Source organism: Trichoderma aggressivum, assembly GCF_033847375.1.
Source record: "Trichoderma aggressivum f. europaeum strain CBS 100526 chromosome Unknown scaffold_002, whole genome shotgun sequence".
NCBI classification, from domain to species: domain Eukaryota; kingdom Fungi; phylum Ascomycota; class Sordariomycetes; order Hypocreales; family Hypocreaceae; genus Trichoderma; species Trichoderma aggressivum.
In genome coordinates, this window is record NW_026946368.1 from 1,130,670 (window position 1) to 1,150,919 (window position 20,250).

Consider the following 20,250-nt stretch of genomic DNA (forward strand, 5'->3'; position numbering starts at 1 on the left):
TTTTTTTGCCTGGTTAAAAATTGGGTTTTTCGTTTTAAACGTTCCCCCCCCCCCCCCCCCCCCCGCCATACCCAAAGAAAATCCTTGCCCAGCCCAACAGTCTTTTTTCTCTTCGTCTTTGTAGATCGCCCTCTCCCCGTTGGTTAGCAGCGTCGTATCGTCAGATTCCTTCGGGGGCCGAGCGAAAAACCACCCCATACATGTATGCAGGCCCCTTCGCAGTCTTACACGCAGAATGATTCTGCTTTCCCCTTCTCCTTTCTATTCGATCGCTCCCGAACCTTGTAATTCCCTTTTTCCAATCTGATCGACGTGCTGGCCCACCATCCCTTGTGTGTTGCTTTAAAGGAGCTGTTGCTCCGCTTTACGATTGGCTTACACGCAATACCTAGTGGAAGTTGTGCATTCTCCGCCCAGAGCAGTTCATTCCGTGCTGCTTATTGTGAGATTTTTTTGCTCAAGTTCGATGAGTCCTTTGATCAGATTTCTAAACGAGATTGTTTGATGGCATAATCCTTACGTCTGCATTTGTAAAGTGCCATTATTTATAGCCCATTCGTTCCTGGGTCGATTATTGTCATGCTGAGCACAACACCGCGAGATGCAATATTCATTATAGGTTAGGCGAGCATATGACCAAGACTGGACATCACCGTGAGGCACAACAGCGTCAGATGCTCGTTCAATCGGATTGCAACAAACCATTATTTTGATCTAACGAGACCAGTGTCCGGAATTATTCTACTTAGATATTTATATACGGTAATGCCTGAATGCATTCAGATAGGAACGACTTTGGCCCATGATATCTGGGGAAAGCTCACAACACCTCAATCTCTCCTATACCTCCCTTTCTTCCCTCCGTTCCTCTCTTCAAATAATACCGGCAAAGGCAAAAACCGGGCCCTCGATGTATAATATCCCTGAACAGCACTTTAAAGGTTCCGAATGACTCAACCTTGACTTCATCTGACGAGACACTCATCTAAGCGACCGAGCACCACAACACAATCATCAGTTCATCCCATTGAGAGAAGCTACTGACTTTCAGTATCAACATTGTCAACAACATACTCATACATCCGAGCGCCGCCTCTACAAAAAGAAACCCGTCATGCCTACAAGAAGTAGGTCAATCAAGGCATGGATCCGAAATCTCCTCCTCGGCTTGGTGGTTTGCCCGCCTCAGAGACATATCATGATCCGGAAATCACATCGGCAACGCTAGTTGATTGATCAAAACAATTGATTTATATGCAAATATAGCTATCCGTACACTACATAAAAACCACATAGCAAACAACCAAGCCCAGTGCGCCTGTAAAAAAGCCAGTCTAGCGGCCCGTCGTGGTGAGCAAAACACAGTAGAGGCTTGCCCCCTTGACAACATCATAATAGTATACGCATCTCGTTTCGTAGATGCCAATCATTGATCCCCCTCTTTCTCTCCCATTTTTCAAGCTCAGAGAGCCCATGTTTTCATACATGCCATTACGCTTAAATCTCTCTTGTTTAAATCTCCAGAGTGACCTTCTGTCCCTTGACGCGGCCAATGACCTGGCTAGGAGCGTACTTGGGAATGACCTCGTCGTCGTGCAGCATCTCAAACTCCTCAGTGGCGTCACGGCCCATGAAGTTGAGAATGGCGTTGACGCCACCGGGGTGCTCCTCGAGCCAGTTGGTCAGGTCCAGGACGACGCCCTTGACGACAACCCAGAGGTCCTCCTTCTTGTTGTGCTTGGCAATCTCCTCCATGGTGTACTCCTTCTCGGGGATGGAGAAGGCCTTGGGCTTGCTGGAAGCCTCCTTGGGACCGGCCGAAGAAGCGGCAGGCTTCTCGGCGACCTGAGCGGGGCCGGAGCCGGCAGCAGCGCCGTTGGCCCACTCGACGGTCAGCTTGCCGGGAGCGGAGGGGTCGAGGTGCAGGGAGATCTGGCCCAGACGCTGGGCAGCGCCGGCGGTGCCCTGGAGGGCATGCTGGAAGAGGTAACTGCTGGCGCTGTCACCGGCAACACGGCCGTAGACGACGCAACCAAGCAGTGAGGAGCCACCAAGACGGTTGGCACCGTGGACACCACCAGCCAGCTCACCACAGGCGAAGAGACCCTCGAAGGGCTGCTTCTCCTGGTTGAGGACCTGGGCTTTGTCGTTGATCTCGACACCACCCATGGTGAAGTGGAGGACGGGCTCCATGAGAGCGACATGGAAGTCGTCGTTGATGTCGACGGGCAGGTTGTGGAAGAACTTCTTGCCCCAGGGGTCCTTCTGCTTGCCGTCGGCAATGGCGTTATAGGTCTGGAATGTCTTCTGGAGGTGCTCAGGAGTGCAGCCAATCTCCTTGGCGAGCTGCTGACCAGTGATCTTCTTCATGAGACCACGGCCGGAGTAGTGGCGGGTGTGGAAGTCCAGGACGTTGGAGGCCTTGGAGTTGAGAACGAGGCGGATGGGGAACTTGCCCTTGTCCTTCTCCTTCCACATCATGCCGGAGACGTAATCACGGTGGCCGAGCTCGTCGCAGAATCGGTCGCCATCGCCGTTGAGAAGGAGACCACCCTCACCACGCAGAGCCTCAGCGGCCAAAAACTTCCACTTGTTGCCGGGGTCCTTGGGGTCGACGAGACCCGTGGGGTGGACCTGGACCTTGTCCATGTCGATGCCGTTACCGCCGATGGCCATGATCATCTTCTGGCCGTCACCAGTGGCGTGGGTGCCGTTGGTGGTAGCAAGGCCCATGAGCTCAGGGCGGTGCTTCTGGAGCAGAGAGCCATCGCCAAAGTCGGCGGCGTAACCACCGGTGGCGAGGATGACGGGGCCGTCCAGGCTGGAGGTCTCGCCGTTCACCTCATAGGTAACACCAGTGACCGTGTTGCCGTCCTTGTTTAGGCTGGTAACGCGGGCCTTCTTGATGATCTCAACGCGGTGTGGCTCGGCCTCGGCAAGCTCCTCGATGCGCTGCATCAGAGCGTAGGTGATGGCCATACCAGGGAATTTGGCATCGTGGCCTCGGTGGGTTCGGGGCTGTGAGTGACCACTGTACAACAAGTTGTCAGCCAAATTGGTCTGCCAAGTCAAAGCGATCAAAACAAGCCACGGGGACAAAACCTACCCAAGTCGGGAGACAAGCGTCAGATCGAGGTTGAACACATCCTGCAGCCACTCAACGGCAGCGGCGGACTTGTAGGTGAGGACCTTGATGAGGTCAGGGCGAGCCTGCTCACGAGCAGACTTGAGGGTATCGTCGTAGAACTGCTTGACGCTGTCGCGGATGTTGTGGTCGACCTGGGTGCGGGTCAAGGCACCGTTGATACCGGAGGTAGCCTTGGTAGAGTTACCACCGAAGAAACCTGGAGTAGAAGAGTCAGCATTTCATACAGCTTTGCTGGGGACCTCTCGCGATTTCCGCAATGCGAGGACCAGCCAAGGATGGCGCTGTTGAGAATGGTACTCACCCTGCTTGTCGAGAACCACGACGTTGCCACCGGCAAGGTAGATGGTGTGGGCAGCGGACAGACCAGAAACTGCAATGGCAAAAGTCAGCAAACTGATGGTCAAACCCGAATCTCTTCCCGCTGTCGCGCATGCGCCCAACTCGTCCGCGAGAACGAGAAAAAAAAAAAGAGCAGCGGCAAAAAGAACAGGCGGGAGACGACGCAATCTGGGGCTACTTACGGCCGCCACCAACAACAATCACTCTGGGAGCCATAATTGTGACGTGTGGAAGATTTGAGGGGGTGGACGAGGGCAGAAAGAAAGACGGCGCGCGGAGAAGGAGAAAAAGGGGTATACAGATGGATGGAGAGAAGGGAAAGAGAATGGAGGATGAAGAATGGGAAGAGGAAGAAAAAGAAGAGAATCGGGACCAGATCGCGGCTCGACTTTGGAGTTTAAGAATAAGGGAATGGATGGGCATGAGCTCCACGCCGAGGGCGGTAGTGAGCCGAGGCAACCTTGGAGTGGGTAAGCCGCCGAGCAGGTACTCCGTAATCTAGGCGCGTACCTGTACTTGTGCAGCGTGGCCGCGGCGAGGTCGTTGCTGGTGCTGGCGGGGATGCAGGCGGTCGACAGCCCACCCAGCCCACTGAAGCCTGGGGGGACCGGGGGAGGCGTCGAGTAGCTGTACATGGGCTACATTCCCCGGGTTGGAGTCCATCCGCAAGCAGCAGCTACAGCAGAACGGCCCCTCTGTGAATACATGTCCGGTACCATTTGGTTCGAAGCAAACATCGAATGGAACCAGATGGACATTTTCTATCTCGGCCCGGACTGCCCAATTTTGCAACTGGATCCCTACAATAAGCTGTCTTTTCAACGATATCGGTACTCCGTGGTGCCCTTTAGTGCTTCATCACCCCACTAAACTACCCCAAGCGCACTGCCAAATCAGAGCCTAGGCTTTTGTAAACCTCCACTGGGGCACGTCCATTCGGCCAGCATATACCCGAAGATCCGGCGGCCATTGGATCAGGAGGAAACACATGTTGGAAGAGCAGAAACCGCGAAGAAGCGTTCTCGAAACGGATTCATGTAGAAATAACAGTAGAGAGTATCTGTCTGGAGAGCCTCATGACTTTTGACCGGCAATGGACCGTCTCGCGTGGCGTCTTTGACGTGATGAGCGACTGCCGAGGCTATAAGTATCGTCGCCCCAAAACAACAAGGCGCAAACTGTTCCAGCACGCTGCTAGCCATGCATTAACCAAGACGCGCTTCAACAAAGCTCACCTCGTAACTAACCCATAATTCATCCGTATCGACGCCCATCTCCTTGTCCTTTTCTTTGGCAAGACTAAACGATGGCCAATCGAACATGCGATTCCACCAATTGATACTGGACCAAGCATGACAGTGTTCCCACGGCGCCAACTACTTGTACTAGCACAAGCCACCACAGCCAAAACCTTGCACCCACATGCTTTTCACATGTCAAGGTCGCAGAACATCAGCCAGCTGACCGTGACACCGAAACTGACATCACCGCGCTCATGTGTCATTTTCCCTCCTGTACACGCGAGTAAGCTTAGTACGAGTACGAGCAGGTACATACATCGAGTGAACAAGCAGAAACAATGCGTTACAGCAACCCCACACATGACAACTCCCAAATCCGGGGGGCCACACGGCGCAAGTCAGATGACGGCTTTTCTCTTTGCCGGAATCTGCACCGGTGAGCCGATTCCCCAGCCACGCTCCTGGGGAGCCCCAGGCTCTCCGATTCAGGCGTACGGAGTAGCAATTCTGTGCATAACCCCTTTGCTCTTTTTGTTGTTCTATTTTCCCCTTCAAACAAGGATGACTTTCACGTGAAAATCAATGCCCTAAACCATTATCCCGTGACGCCACGGCCTAGGCATTCAGTTTTCCCCAGAATTCTTGCCATATACCTTGTATTGTTGAAATGAGGGGATACACCTCTGGTACGAGGGTGGTGACCAACTACCATGAAGCAACCACATGTACTGTGCTGCTTGTTTTTTTAAGGGTTGAATCAACCTCGTTACGTTTTAAAGCAAGTATGAGTGCACTATTGGACAAGATGATAGGATATGGGATTACGGAGTAAATTCAGGTAAATTGTCCGTTGGGAGAAAGAGTGAACAACAATCGTCTTGCTTCACGTCATCTCAAACATGCACGAGAGATCCGTGCAGTTGATGAGCAACGCATCGGATATGATATGATCGGTTCGTCTTGTCTTATCCTTTCTTCCATTTCTACTCTGCGCATCATTAGACATGGCTATATTTTCTCATTCGAGTTGTTGTCGGCGTCTCTAACCCAAATGTCCATTGCCCAAGTCTAGAGATTTTACCACCTCTTTAATCTAACGTCGAGCCAACTTGTGGCAACAATGTCCTTTCTGCATGATAGAAATCCATCGGATTCCCTTTATGACCACTCCTGTATATCTGTGCAGACCACGCTACACTACAGACAAATCTGCGTGTCACAGACCAAAGACAAACTGCCATAGCCGCAGCAGGGAAGCCGGCTATAGAAGGAATGGACTAAGATCGAATTCCTCTGGGGCTGTGGGTTGGACGCAAGTGGGGCACGGACACGGATGCTGCCGACAGTTTTGAAGGTCCGAATAGATGATTGATTCGAAGCTGGCGGAGAGTTTCTGAAATGAGTTGTCGGGCAAGCCAACGCCTTAGCTTGCACATTGTCGATCGTGAAACCCCAAGACAGCCGGGGAACTATTAGTGTTACCAATTGCCATGAGAGCATCTTAGAGCAAGTAAATACTAGGCATCATCCATTTCTATCAACAACTATATGATACCGCGACTCAATTAGGAGACTATCCGAGGATGTGGTGGCCGTTTGGAGTCCTTCCCATCTAGCGTAAAACGGCCAATGTCGAAATATTGCTGGCCATAATCTGATAATCTAGCGAAGTCGTTGTATGATGTACTCCATGAACAAGCGTAACTTGTATCTCTAATATTTATATACTTTTTATTTAACAACTTTTGAGAGTTTACCGCATCCGCCGCATTTCCTGCGTTTTTCGTGTCTACTGATACATCTACCACATCTACCACATCTACCACATCTACCACATCTACCACATCTACCACATCTACCACATCTACCACATCTAGTACCCGCCATCATCACTAGGTACTTTCCTCCAGTGCCCAGCTGTCATCCAGTAAGTGGGTAGCCATAAAATGCCCTCTTCGTACAACTTACACCAAAGTACCTATACATAAGTCAAGACGCCGAGTACACTCTCTCGATACCCCCCTTGTAATCGCCATCTTGCGACGGATTCATTTCCATCTCATCCACTTTTGCTCTCGTCGTTGTGTCGAAATACCCACCGGCTCTAGCATTTTAGCCTTCGGATATTATTTTTCCACCTCTTGCGCTCCCACTCCTCGTTCCCTCCTCATGGGCTTTCGTCCACTTCTCTCCAAGTCATGTGACTTTTCCATGCTCTCCCCTTTTCAGCACTCTGCCGCCGCTGATTGCCCAATTCGGTCAAACCACCCCCGGTGACGTCGTCGAGCTTTGACTCGCCTGACATCTGCTAAATCCAACTGCTCGTCATCCAATATCGTTTCAATATCCAGGACAAACTACTTGCAGCCCAACTCGCGCCCAACCACTCAAAATAGAACCATGCGGTTCTCCAACTTCCTCCACCTCAGCGTCCTCACCAGCACAACCGCAGCCACGGCGTCCGACCAAGCAGCCCAGGAGCCCATCCACCACCGGCTCCCCCAACATCCTCCCCCGGGGCACCTCCCCGTCATGATGCCCGCGCCCGACGACGGCCACGTCCAGCCCGCCGTGCTGCTCATAGACATCCTCGGCACCCAGCGCTCCCTCACCACCTTCTTCTCCCTGTCGCGCCTCCACGAGGACACCAGCGAGCCCCTCGGCGACGCAAAGACCAACACCACCGTCCTCGCGCCCAACAACATCGTCATCGAAGACCTCCCGCGCAAGCCCTGGGAGAACCCCGGCGACTACGACGCCCTAGGATCGCAGGCCTACGACGGGTCGGGCGGCAAAGACCGTGCCGACGAGAACCTGCGCAAGTTCGTCCAGGCGCACTTGGTCATCGGGACGAGTCCGTGGGAAGCCGGCGCCGAGGTCAAGACGGCCGCCGGGACAACCATCTGGTGGGAGGCCAAGAAGGATGATAACGGCGACGAGAAGAGAGTCATCATGCCGGATGGCGTAGAGGTAGATCGTGTCGCCAGCCGGGTCGCCAATGGCGAGGTGGTAAGTTTGCTCTTTTGTGGAAAAAGGAAAGCTGTAATATGCTAATTGAAGATGCTTGACGTAGTGGATTCTGAAAGGCGTTTTGAATTACGCGTGACGTTTCGATGATGGCTTTCTGTTTTCTTGACTTGCTTCTCTGGCTAATGTGATTATACACGAGTTTTATTCCCCTTATGTTTTATTACTATTATATTTCCGAACTACTTTACGCCCAACGGTAGTAGGCTACGTGGCGTATGAATTGACGTTTCTTATACTCCATCTCCGTTCTTTCCTATGCAAAAGAGTAGCATAACATAGGCATCTATGGATAATACAGAATGGCTTACCGGCAGTTAATATGCTAGTATGGCGAATCATACAACTACTGTTCCACGCCGTGAGAATCAATAACGTGTGATAAGACATCGACGAGATCACATACATAGGTAGCCAACTCCCGTAACCACCCTCACGTGTTGCAAGTAGAATGAGTAGAGGCCAGTTCTTCAATGGATAAACCCCGAATATATTCAACATTGCAGAATCAAACAGTGTCCACCAGTACCCATCAATGCCTCATTCTCCCATCTCTTGTTCCGCAACATTTTCTAAACCAAAACGCCCGGAAATAAAAACACTCATCCAGGCTTCCCCCATATCCCTCAATCACTTGTCCTTGTCACATCTGACAAGTGATATTCTGTCCCGTTTTCCGTATCTCCACAAAAGAAGGCGGATGAACCCATTCGATATGCCACAAAAGAAAGAAAAGAAGGAAAGAAGGAAAGAAGAAAAAAAGAAAAAGAAAACGACAAGCGTGAAGAGGTATCATAACAAAAGCCTCGTTTCAACACCGTCCAATAAATCAATCGACACTCCCCGTATAAGAAAAAAAAGAGACAAATGCCCCCCGTCTTCGCGAGGGATATAACGAAAGGAATATGGAACTTTCCACCATGATCCAGCTCATGCGGCTCTGTAATCAATCCGGCCAAATGATTAAAACATCCATCAAATAGCCTAATAAATACACTTGAAAGAAGAAGAAGAAGAAGAAGAAGAAGAAGAAGTTGTTGAGGAGGAGAAAACAAAGCAAAAGATGACATGACAAAGGGGGTATCTGGAAGAAAATATTGAGTATCGCAATCGATCAACAGTATTTGATACAGCCTATCGTTCCACCTTGAGGCGCTTAGGGTCACTAGCCGTTTCGTGGTTCTCGTCGTGCCCGGCCGCGTCAAGATCTGGACTCTTTCGCTTTGCCAGGCCTGATCCGCCTCCTGTACCGGTGCTAGCGTTCCCACTGCTGGTGCTCAGCAAATGATTATCGTCTCGGAGGAAGCTGGGCCCGGTGCCCACCAAGGGTGTGGCAAAGTTGAGAGGGCTGGGCAGCGTATTGTTATCACTGCCTCTGAAATTCCACTCTGGATAGAAACTGCTGGGGCTTGGTAGTAGCTCATTGTTCAGGAACCGAGAGGGAAGGGCCGAAACGGGCGTGTCGCCATTGACGTTCTGCTGGGGTACCGGCCGAGCGAAAGGATTGGGAGGCCCTGTGGCCCCTGCGGACAAGAGTGTCGTAGCAGACGGAGAAGGGGGAGGGAGGACCACGCCACTGCGATGCGGCGCGTGGGATCCAGCCTCCGTCGCGTTTCGAGGCGAGTTTGAGTCTCCCGTTGCACTGCCAGCTTCCGATCCGCCATCAGGGATTTGCACCGTCAGGCGAGGCGGCTTTGGCCTTGTGCCTCCTATAGCCGTGTTGATCTTCAGACTGGTCTGCGTTGGTGTATCGGGAAGGGAGGACACCGACGTATTACGCAAGCTGGATCGTTGTTGCAGATGTGGCGAAGCCGTTTCTCCATTTCGAGCTGTAGCCCCGGTATCTGCCGACTGGGAACGGTTTGGGTTCGCTGGAGCCGAGATTCCATCGTTTTTTATAGGCTGAGGCTCAGAGGCAAAGGATGCCAAATGTTGGGATAAGATGGATCTGTTTTCCTCGATTGGTGTAAAGATGCTGTGGGACTTGCGCTGGGACATCTTCTTGATAGCCGTATCTGTGTTAATGAGTGGCGCCTTGGGCCTCTCCGCGGACTCTGTCCTTGGCTCGACTGGTGGAGGAGGCTGCGGGTCCAGGTGACGACGTGCCGGCTGGGGTGAGGTAGTATGAGGCATGGAGTGCGGAGGTAGCAGTTGGTGAGGCGGTTGAGGAGACGGTTGCTCTGTGCGTGGACCTACTGCCATCGGCTGGGGCGGCGGATGAGCACTAAAGGTAGGGGGTGCAGATGGCCTTCGTTCTTCCATATACGGCGGCTGCTGCTGCGGAGGTTGGAATGGATAGGGGCCAGGTTGAGGCGGCATGAGGCTGGACTGGTTGCCAGCAGAGGGATTGTAGATGGGTGGCGTGGGCATATAAGTGATGCCCGGATGAGGTCCGTGAGGTCCAACGGGTTGAGACATCATGCCAGGGCCCATGCGGCGCACGTCTCCTCTCGAACCAGGCCGTGACGGCACGGCGGGTTGCGGCGTATGGCTTCGCTGAAGATGAGCAGGGTGACCTTGGAAAGGCACACCGTTGGGAATGGGAGGCGACACCGACGCTGTCTGATGGCGAATATGGGGGAAAGGCGGAGGGGCCTGGCCCTGGAAATGAGGCGGCATCATGTGCGAGCTGTCCATGCCGTCGGAGCCTCGAGGAGGCGTCCCATCTCCATCCTCATCGTCATCATCGTCGTTCTGACCACCATTGAAGTCGGAGGGCCCCTTGTGTTCGTTGGGGCCACCGTGCTATGCCATGGCGTTAGCTAATCGCGTCCAGCCAGGGGGACGAAGAAACACAAGATTGAGAGGATATGAATGCCATGCGACCGAAGCAGCGGGCTTGGTGGAACCTACATATTGGTATCTGGTGATGAGATGCTGCATATCGGCTGAAGAGTATTCGTACAGCTTCTTGTTGTTGCCGAAGATGAAGACGGCAACATCGACGGAGCACAAGACGGAGAGCTCGTGTGCCTTTTTGAATAAACCGCCCTTTCGCTTGAGAAAGGTCCTAGACAGATACTGGGGTTAGCCTAAATGCCGAGATGGCGATGGGCTCAAGGGAATGGCCTGGCAGCAACATACACCGAACGGTTGCGGTCATCCTTGATGGCCTTGATCTCGATCTTTCTTCGACCCATGTTGAATTATTGCTTGTAGCGCCAAGGTATCGCGCTGCGAGGAGAGTGAGGTGCAACGGCGCGCGAGGTCAACGAGTTAGAGGTTTCGGCTCGGCTAGTAGGAGGCCGGCGTGCGTGTGTATATCTCTGTCGGGCCTCGAGTTGAAGCTCGAAAAAGGCCGATCGGTCTTCGGGGGGGCGTCCGAGATTAGAGGCGAAGTCGCAATCGCAATCGCAGTCGAAAACGGGCCCGTGAAGCGGGAGCGAAGATTTGTGCAATGTCTAAAAAAGCACGCGCCGCAGGGAAGTGTTTGTCCGGACCCACAAAGAGAAGAGACAAGAGGACGGAGAGCGAGGTAAGACGGGGTCTATCAGGAGAACAGGCCGGGCGACGGACAAGAGGTTGATGTGCGTCTGTTTGGCTTGTTTTGCCTTTTGCGCGGGCGCGCAGGGAGGGCGAGGGCGAGGACAAGGGCGAGGGCGAGGAGGAAGAGGAGCAGCAGCAGCAGCAGCAGCAGGAGGAGGAGGAGGAGGAGGAGGAGGGCGATGGATGCGTCGAGGCAAACCGCCAGAGCCAAGGGCAAAGCAAAGGCAGGAGACGGCACCTATGTACGAGCGAGGTGTACAAGTACAGCTACCAGGTCGCGGGAGAGAGAGGCTCGCAAGGATGATGCCGTCAGAAGAGGCCCAAGGATGAATGAATCTGCCTGCGTCCAAGTTGGTCTGTCTTCACTGGGAACGGGAGCGCGAGCGGAGCCAGAGCCAGAGCCGTGCTGTCGCTGTCGCTGTCGCGATGCGATGCGCTGCAATGCACCTATGCAGCGGCAGTCTGTCGCTTGGGTTCGGGTTCGGGTTCGGTTCGGGGCAAAGATGGTGCAGTTGATCGATGCTGGGGGTCGGTTTAAACGTGTTGCAGCACCATGGGGCTGAATCTGGCGTTGGAGGCTTCTAATAATAGCCAGATCGTGTTCAGTCTGAAAGGCTGGGTGGGAACGTGAAAAGATGGATAGGGAACAAGAGGTTCTGCCGTCGCTAGAGCCAAAGCAGCAAGGGTGGAGGCGGAGGCTGCGGTCCCCTACAAGAGCACAAACTGCTGCCGCTACGAGCCCTATGACTGGCTGCGGCGCCAAGCACAGCACGCACAGCACGGGCTTAGCACCAACGGCTACAGGGGATTGATGCACCTAGAACAGGTTGACATACAGCATTGAGTGGACGGCTCGCGCTAATTTGTAGGTGAGGTTGCAAGGATCCATACCTACTATATCCATTGATGGGTCATGAAGTCCAACCGTCTATTCCATGTAGGCCCTTTGTTGGCGTGGTTCTCCCCCCTGTACTCTCTTTTGTTTTGTTTTTGTTTCGACAGACAGACAGACATATCACAAAGAAACGGTTTGTTTAGATACCGTTGCTGTATGTACTTACTTGTCAAGGCTCCAGTCTATACCGACTCGACAAATCACGTCATCAGGGCTCATGAACCAGTTTGCCTCAACCCACCGCCCCCTCAAAGGGTCTGGGCTCTCTCTCTGTCTTGCAACGGGGGCCACTGTATATGGAATTGACTTGATTTGAGTTCTTTTTTGTTCAGGCTCTTTCTCACTCGCGGCCTTTGTAGCCGAGTCAGTGGATAGAACATGGTGCGTTAAGCCATCACAGGCTTGGTCTTTGTAAACTCGCCCCACGGTTGACAACGACATTAGTCAGGAGCTCTATAGCCCGACTCTAGTCCATTAGTCAGTTCTTCGGTAGTCCATCTCTTACTTACTCCATACACGTACACGAGCTCACGTATTGATCTCAATCAATGGACTAGCATTGACTACAAGCTTCCACGATGAACGAATTCTCTCGACGTCTCACAAGCCTCCATCCAGGATGAGATTCTGCCTTGGACCCAACTCCGCGTATACCTATGCTGTGATGCATCGCGGCTACGGCCATTCCGCGCCCTGTTTAGCCGCCACCCACCCACCACACAAAGCGGCTACAGGGCACATCTGTTGGCTCGACCGATTGCAAAGACGTTCGAATGTCCGTGCCGTTTTGTCTCTCCAGCCAAGCCCTGATCATTGCAGACCAACGTCGAACCCACTCCCCAGTTCCCCATGAGGACTGACGGCAGGACTGGCCGACCCTGCAGGCGATGTCGCTCCATCACCAACTGCGAGCTGCCAAGAGTCGTCAAAGATGCCTCTTCTCTCTTCCCCCCCCCTGGTCGTCGGCAAGGCTACAAGGGCAGACAACGTGCTGCTTAGATTCAGCGAGTCGTCCGGAAACTTCGATACCCGAGCCCACGCTGACCTCATCCTCGTCACCGTCGCCTTTGTGACCAATGCTAGCACGCCTCCCACACGCGCTTCTCGCCAGAGCCTCGTGGATCTTTTGGGGCCACGCGCTTAGGCGGCGACTACTCTAGGTCCTCGTACCAGTAAGCTTCTTATAGTCACCTGCCGAAGCGTCTCAATCGTCGTCTATCGCTTTTCCACCCAGTCGGATAAGCCTTAGTACTATTACTTCCATTACAGCTCGTACGTGATGAGTAGACTTGCCATAGAGGCTCTAGTACCCCGTAGACTAAAATCATATCCGAATACCTGTAACCTAGCCCTAGATCATGTCCTGTCCTGTCTTGTCCTTGCCCGTCCTATCACCAGTCACAAATAAGCGCCCTGCCGCGACCCCTACGCGTGCTCTGTACTCGCCAGAAAGCCGTGCTGCTTCCAACTATTCGGAAATAGAACACTGCAGCAGTTGAAACTTTACAGACGCAATGAAACCCCCACGCTTCCCCCCCTTCCCCTTCGAATCGAACAAGGAACAAGAACTAAAATAAGAGTAGCAACCCCAGTCAAGAAGCGTAATGCTGCAGACATTGCATGTGGCCAGGCTACAACAGGTAAACGAACCAGGTTCTTTCGTTGGCTCAGCCTCCTTCTCAGCTCATAATTCTATTTTGCCTATACCGTCATTGGCCCTGACAGACTTTACACGGACGTGTTTGTACATGACTGCATCCATCCTCTCTTTTACTTCTTTGTTTTGTTATACTACTACTCGTATCTTGTTTCTCCCACTCTCTCCCCGATCCCTACCTCGACACATCTCTCCGCTTTGCATCCCATTGTTCCCTGCAACAAAACATCCACCTCCAGTCCCCAACAACACGGAATACCCTCCCGAATTCAACATCATCAGCCCACTTCACCTCAACCAAATTCCCTTTTCACTTCTGACTCCGCCGCCTTTCCGCTCAGCCTCTCCGCCGCCACTCCAGCCTGCCCGATTGGGTCCCACTTTCCCTTGCAGGCTTATGCAAGGTTTTGTCGTCGCGTTTCTAAAAATACATCTTGGACCCCTGGTTGGGTCCTTTCCCCCCTTGTTCCTTTATTCCAGCGCTATGACGCCGCCCTTTTGCTTCCCATCAACACCATCACCGTTATCACGCATACAAACATCCACGACTCGCTTAACACAGATACGGAAACGCAACTGGATTTCTGTAGCCGTGCCAACTTATCACATCTCATTCATCCAAATTTCCACCTTTGCGTGTTTCGGTTAGCCTTCGTTTTCCAAATACTTGCCCCAGCTGCACAGAGACCCAATCATGCGCCCTCAGAAATCCACAGCAGCCTAATTCCTCACGCTGCCAGGCTCAATACAGGCCATAGTCTGACATGCCTCACCCCCAGGTACGGGCTACGTAGTCTACAATTTTTAAGGGAAAACAAAAAAGGCCTTCATGACAGGTCACATAGAGCTTTGTGCACGCCATTTGACATCTTTGTCACCATAACCGTTACCGTTACCATGAACAATTCTCTTTGTACAGGCAAATATTACTTAGTCCCTAAAATGCCGAGCTTATGTTTCGAAACAAACTCTTTGTTTGATGCAAAAAAAGACCTCCTGCTCCCTTTGAACGCCAATCAAGCCGTGTTTGGCTACCACTCTTTGAAAAGAAAAATCCCCTCCAACTCCGGAACCATCCTTTCCTCCCCCGTTGGTGTATTTAGTTAGAATTCATCATTTCCAATCTTCTCGTTACCGGAACCGTCCAACCCATGCCTACAAGAGGCTTTTCATCAGACAGCTGTAGTGAGTTCTGTCTTTTTGCCCCGTGGAAAGCTTCGGATACTCCACTCAGCTTATCTCTCCTCTCGTCTGTATCGGCTGGTGCGCTATTCCTCTCTGCCGAACGCAGGAATAGACAAATAATCCGCCTAGTATCGCAGCCTTCAGAGTTTGAATGGTATCAAAATATTTAGATCGGTGATCCCGCGCCTCCCGCGGGGGCATTGTAGTTACCAAAGCCGCCGTGCTCCGAAGCGCCGTTGTCCGCCTTCATCGTGCCGTTAAGCAAAGGACATAGTCTTGGGTAGCGCGTAAAGTTAGCAAAAATATAATCTTTTTGCGGGGGAAACAATCAGAGTATTGAATCGGAAAAGGCAAGGTTGCACAGAGGAAAAGTGGGAGCATCACAGGTACCATTAGCCCGCGGGATTGTGGCTAATGAGACCTGCCAGCTGCGGCTCTCCACCATGCCCGGTCAGTGAAGCCTTGCGCCCTTTCTCTTTCTTCTCTCTGCTGGCGGGCTTTTGCCTGCAATTCTCGCTTGAGGATTTGCAGCTGCTCATTTTCCTCGCGGAGCGCTTGCTCTTTTTCAAGCTCTTCTTGCGTTTGAATTGGCTCCTCTTCCCTGCCCTTCTTACTCCTGTTTCGCTTGGCCAGGGTTGCTCGTTCTTGTTTCCTAGCTTGAGCATCTGACTGATGCAGCTTTCGGGCTAGGAGAGTTGCTTTCCTTCTCCTCTTCCTTCTGGCGCTACTGGCGCCATCTTCCGCCTCCTGGGCATGATGCCACCAATCAAACAACACACGAGGGGGTGGTGAGATGGGGGGTGAAGGTGAACAAGTAGGAATTACCATACTTTTTGTTTGTCTTGATGTGTCCAACTTGTCCACAATTGGCACACTTGCGGGTAGTTCCTGTAGGGATCTTATCGGCTCCAGGAGACCCGGCGTCGCCGGCGCTGGCTTTTTGATGCAGCTCTTTCTGCTGTTCCCGAGCTTGGCGTCGAGCCTTGTTTTTCTCCAGTCGCTCGAGTTCCTTTTTGATCCTGCGCGGCAATGTGAGCAAACTACTATAAAAAGCAAACCTCCAACTTTTGCAAAAGGGGGTGTAGGCTTACCTAAGGCCCGCAAGACGGTCATGATCGGCATTGCCCGTAGGCCTTGCGCTGTAGATACTGTAGAGAAATATACGTAAGCTGGCGCTCTGAATTCCAAGCCAATATCTGCCACTGAACAGGGAGATCCTGGTCCATAAGAAGAAGGCCGCCTCTTTACGTAAGATTTCGCAAGCCTCGACCACCGATGAAGTGCCCGGACGGAGACGGGCAGCTTCCTCCAGGTGGCGGGCGGCTTTTTGGAAAGGGTTTGAACGCGAACAATGGCTTTGACGTACTCTCTCATTTCCAAGTCGGCCTCGGTTCGCCGCTTGATGTATTGTGAAATGACTACTGGGTCATGAACAACCTCGATCCTCGTCTGCGTCGTGCCGTCTGGAAGCTCTACTTCTCTCGAGATGCGGATCGCTCGTTTCGGATGGCGGCTGGAGGATGTTAAGCCGCTGATCTGGCTGTTCCCGTCGTCGAATACGGCCGGCGTGGCTGCTGACTGAACGTTGAATCTATCGTCTTCGTCTTCTGTCGTCGCAATATCGTTGACATCGTGTTCTTGGGGGTCCGAGAGGGTCGATTTCTGCTTGTCCCAGATTTCGCGAATACCGTCTTCGTACATTGCCTGCTGCTTCTTGACGTTGTATGCGTGTCCGCCGTTAGCCCGTTTCTCACGCTCCATTGCATCCGCCGACGTGGCCAAGGGTCCCTGAACCGCTTCTATGTAGCCGCCCTTCATGGAAGTTCTGATGAAACTGAATCCAAGTCCGTGGCCGGTAGGATCTCCTTCGCCGTGTAGCTGAAGCATGGCCTTCTGAGCACATGCATCGATGAACGCCTTTGTCGTTTTCCAGGGAGCCATTTTATCAGCAAGTGTTTCTTCCTGCTTCTCGGCAACCTTCTTAGCCCCCTTGACGATTTTGCTTCCTTCGCCATCGTCGTCTTCGTCTTCGTCCGCATCCAGCCCCTGTGCGTCATCGTCGATGGTGGCATTGCGAGGGTCATAGCCGGCATCCTCAAGTTCCTTGATACCGAGCTGCATGGCATCAAGAAGGCACACCTCCTCAGGCTTGATCATGGCGCGTATGGCATTTTCATCGGGAAGTATCTCTCCGGGTTTGAGACGCCACATCCCCTTCTCCTTGCTATCTCTGTCGTATTGGAGGAATTCTTTCAATTTCTGCCGATTCTGAGTATCCGTAGAGTCCGCAATATGCTTAGTAATGTCGGACAACTGGCAGTTATCTGTTCGGCTGTGCCTAATCATTCTAAACGCCAGCATCTTCATTCGACTTTTTGACGCATTCGTGACGCGCCTACTATGAGGCCCTGGAACGTCCACGGATGGAAAGGTCTGGCCGACGACGTGCATATGATCAATCTTGTGTATGTACCATTTGGGACCACCAATACCCGTAGTACTGCGGATAATAAGAAAGTCTGTGTTCCGAGGGGTATGCTTGAAAACGGGTGCTCTGTACATTTCGTTGTGCAGCGTTGGCACAACTTCACCAGGGTCGACGGTGCCAAATAGGGAAAATGGCGACCGATCCTCGGGAAGAAGGGTGCGATACTCGCCCAGGTCCAGCTTCGCAAGCTGATCCTCCTCATTGCTGTTTTCCTTCCGTCTGTAGTAATTGATAAGCCGGCTACCCATTGCGAAGCTGTTTAATACCCTCGGCCTCGGCTCGCAGTATTCGAAGAGCACAGCGGCCGAGTTATCGCACAAGCTCAAGTCCCTAGACCTGAGGAAGATTTCATGCGCCTTGCCTTTCATCTGCTTTCGCTTGAAGTGCATTGGCTTATCAAACTTGACGGTGTGTCCCACTGTCTTCTTATAGCGGAAGCGAGGGCGATGATATTCATCTGTTGTCCCACCAAGCTTGACCTTGTAATATGGCCATGAAAGCTTGAGGGCGGGCATGCCGTGTTCCACCGAGATGTTTCCGAGAGTAGCTCTGACTTTACTCTGATGATTTTCTTTCAACAGTTCGTACGCCTCATCGTTGGAGAGGTTGAAACGCTGTGAGATGTCCCGGCCCATGTTTCCATTCGCCATGCGCTTCATCTTGGCCTCTTGCCGTGGCCTCTTGTTGTGACTATATGACTCCGTCTCTAGCAGAAGATGTGGGTCGTTAACATCCAGATGGACGCGTTTAGCGCCTCGCCGAGTCGCATCTTCAAAGTTATCGAAAGAGGGAGCCGTATAGCGAGGAATTTCGGGCAAGCCGAGCTGAATCGCTTTGCGTTTCTTCGGGCGAGGTTGGGGATCATCAGCGACGTCCATCAGGAACTCTGCATCCCATTCGTCATCTTGCTCAACCTCGTCGATGTGGCGCTTTTGTGATGTTGCGGCTTGTTCTGCAGCCAGCTGTTGAGCCGCAAAGTTGCTTTCGACAGTGTCGATATGGACATTCCAATCTTCGCATGCCAACTCAATATCACGCAACGTGAAGCCCATGACAGTTTCTGCGTCAGAGTCCAGATCAACATCAAACTGCGCAATGTCTTCCTCCTGGCCATCGCTTGCGAGGTTGCAATGTATTAGACCGTTGACCGCTAATTCGTTTGGCTTCGCCTTCGTAGTTGAGCTTGCTGGCCCAGGGATCCGGAATTGCTTTTCATCATCAGGCGCTAGGTCAAGACTTAATTTGCTCGTCACTAGATACTTGGGTTTCTTGAGTGGCTTCTTCTCCTTCCACGTCGCCTTCTTTGGCGGCAAAAGTTCGCTCCAGGTAAGAATATGACCTTTCTTGTATGCTGGCCATGTTGCCTTTAACAAGTCTCCGATCGATTCGGCAGGGGCAGGAATGCCGGGATCCTGGTTGGCGGCGCCGTTGAGGTGTGGATCTGGGTCAAAATTGATGGCCCCAAAGCTTATGCCTGCATCGACCACTTGTGAATCGTCAACTGCCTCGGCGTCGCGAACGTGAGGAGCGGGAGAAGTTGGGCCATCGACGAGGTCGATGGGAGAAGAGGGGCCTTCTCCAAACAGGTCGTCTGCATCGTTGCTTGTGTTTCCGTCATCTGTCAGGGCAGGCACTTCCAGCGATGTGCCTGCGCTAGGCTCTTCTTCGTCGGGTAGGTCGTCGTCGCTGATATCTTCAAAGTCTTCTGCGTCGTCTGCTTTGTTGGTTTGATCGAAAGGCGTATCGTCAAGCTTGAGACCACCGCCAGGGCCATCCTGACTCTGCTCTAGGAGTCGCGCAATCTCACGGTCGTCGGCAGCATCCTGGGCTTTCCAATCTTTCTCGTCAAATGACGAGAACTCGAGTTCCTCGGCCATGATCGTGACGCGCTACCTCCCCTCAAGGCGTCCTCCGAGGGGTCTGCAGGCTTCAGAGGGCCTAAATCATACTTTTGATGGGTTGGAAACGGGCGACTGGGATATCGGTGCGATCGAAGGAGTGGGAAAAGGTGGATGTTGAGCAGAGAGTTCCTTCTGCGAACTCGAGGTGAGCTTCTGATGTGGTTGTTTGGAGGAAGCTGGGAGGTGGCGCTTGAGCGCAGCGGCAGAATCCGCTGAGTCATCCATAGGTGGTACGTGCGCACGTGTTTCAGCCTAAAGTGCCGATCGGCATGCGGAAGCGAACAAGCTGCAGCTAAATTTTAGTGTATGGGAGTGGCTGCTGTGATGTTCTCAGCCAAAAGTGAGGGCAAACTCAAAGACCATGGAAATACAATAAGAGCAGAGTCTATTGCAGCCTGAGGCCTCAATACAATTTTGAATCAGAAAATCATGCTCTGGCCGAGAAAGTCACCTCGCTTATCTCTACTTCCTCGAGCATTGACCATCTCACCATGGCCTTCTACATTTACAAGATCAGCGTCCTCTTACACCTGACTGGCACATGGGCCAGTGACATAACGGTCTCTGCAGCGAATATTTCCCCATTCCCATTCGATCAGTTCTTTGTCAAGTGTCTCTGCATGTCTCTGCGTGTCTCCGCATGTCTCTAGTATTTTTCAATACTTGGATTCCTCGCAATTACAAGTACAAAGGCTAAACCGGCTCTTGAGAAACGTTCTCTCCATCTACTCTTACTGGAAAATTTTATGTGTTTGCCTAATTGACTCCAAGCTTGTCCACCGACATTTCAGCTCAACAGTCCAAGTCGGCAAAGAATTCTCCGGGTTATTGTCTCGCCAGCCTCACAAGTCGAGCCCAAGGTGGCGTGCATCGTTTCCAAAAT

General features: G+C 52.4%; 6 protein-coding genes across 6 annotated transcripts; 3 read left to right on the top strand and 3 right to left on the bottom strand.

The window, feature by feature from the left end:
* Positions 1 to 1,512: 1,512 nt before the first annotated feature.
* Positions 1,513 to 3,703, bottom strand: Triagg1_710 (uncharacterized protein; the record flags this gene model as incomplete). The annotated part of the gene is made up of 4 exons (XM_062894197.1): positions 1,513 to 3,031; positions 3,107 to 3,344; positions 3,450 to 3,518; positions 3,670 to 3,703. The coding sequence occupies 4 exons, from the start codon at positions 3,701 to 3,703 to the stop codon at positions 1,513 to 1,515; spliced, it is 1,860 nt and encodes a 619-aa protein (XP_062759934.1).
* Positions 3,704 to 7,128: 3,425 nt separating this feature from the next.
* Triagg1_711 (uncharacterized protein) lies at positions 7,129 to 7,834 on the top strand (the record flags this gene model as incomplete). The annotated part of the gene is made up of 2 exons (XM_062894208.1): positions 7,129 to 7,737; positions 7,802 to 7,834. 2 exons carry the CDS (start codon positions 7,129 to 7,131, stop codon positions 7,832 to 7,834), a joined length of 642 nt encoding a protein of 213 aa, XP_062759935.1.
* Positions 7,835 to 8,889: 1,055 nt separating this feature from the next.
* Positions 8,890 to 10,895, bottom strand: Triagg1_712 (transcriptional regulator family: SRF-type; the record flags this gene model as incomplete). Its single annotated transcript, XM_062894219.1, has 3 exons — positions 8,890 to 10,500; positions 10,609 to 10,765; positions 10,840 to 10,895. The coding sequence occupies 3 exons, from the start codon at positions 10,893 to 10,895 to the stop codon at positions 8,890 to 8,892; spliced, it is 1,824 nt and encodes a 607-aa protein (XP_062759936.1).
* Positions 10,896 to 11,152: 257 nt separating this feature from the next.
* On the top strand, positions 11,153 to 11,545 carry Triagg1_713 (uncharacterized protein; the record flags this gene model as incomplete). Its single annotated transcript, XM_062894230.1, has 3 exons — positions 11,153 to 11,183; positions 11,258 to 11,282; positions 11,326 to 11,545. The coding sequence occupies 3 exons, from the start codon at positions 11,153 to 11,155 to the stop codon at positions 11,543 to 11,545; spliced, it is 276 nt and encodes a 91-aa protein (XP_062759937.1).
* A 1,522-nt stretch (positions 11,546 to 13,067) lies between these two features.
* Triagg1_714 (uncharacterized protein) lies at positions 13,068 to 13,280 on the top strand (the record flags this gene model as incomplete). Its single annotated transcript, XM_062894242.1, has 1 exon — positions 13,068 to 13,280. The coding sequence occupies one exon, from the start codon at positions 13,068 to 13,070 to the stop codon at positions 13,278 to 13,280; it is 213 nt and encodes a 70-aa protein (XP_062759938.1).
* A 2,109-nt stretch (positions 13,281 to 15,389) lies between these two features.
* Triagg1_715 (uncharacterized protein) lies at positions 15,390 to 19,592 on the bottom strand (the record flags this gene model as incomplete). Its single annotated transcript, XM_062894253.1, has 5 exons — positions 15,390 to 15,807; positions 15,854 to 15,997; positions 16,070 to 16,155; positions 16,227 to 19,355; positions 19,416 to 19,592. The coding sequence occupies 5 exons, from the start codon at positions 19,590 to 19,592 to the stop codon at positions 15,390 to 15,392; spliced, it is 3,954 nt and encodes a 1,317-aa protein (XP_062759939.1).
* Positions 19,593 to 20,250: the final 658 nt, after the last annotated feature.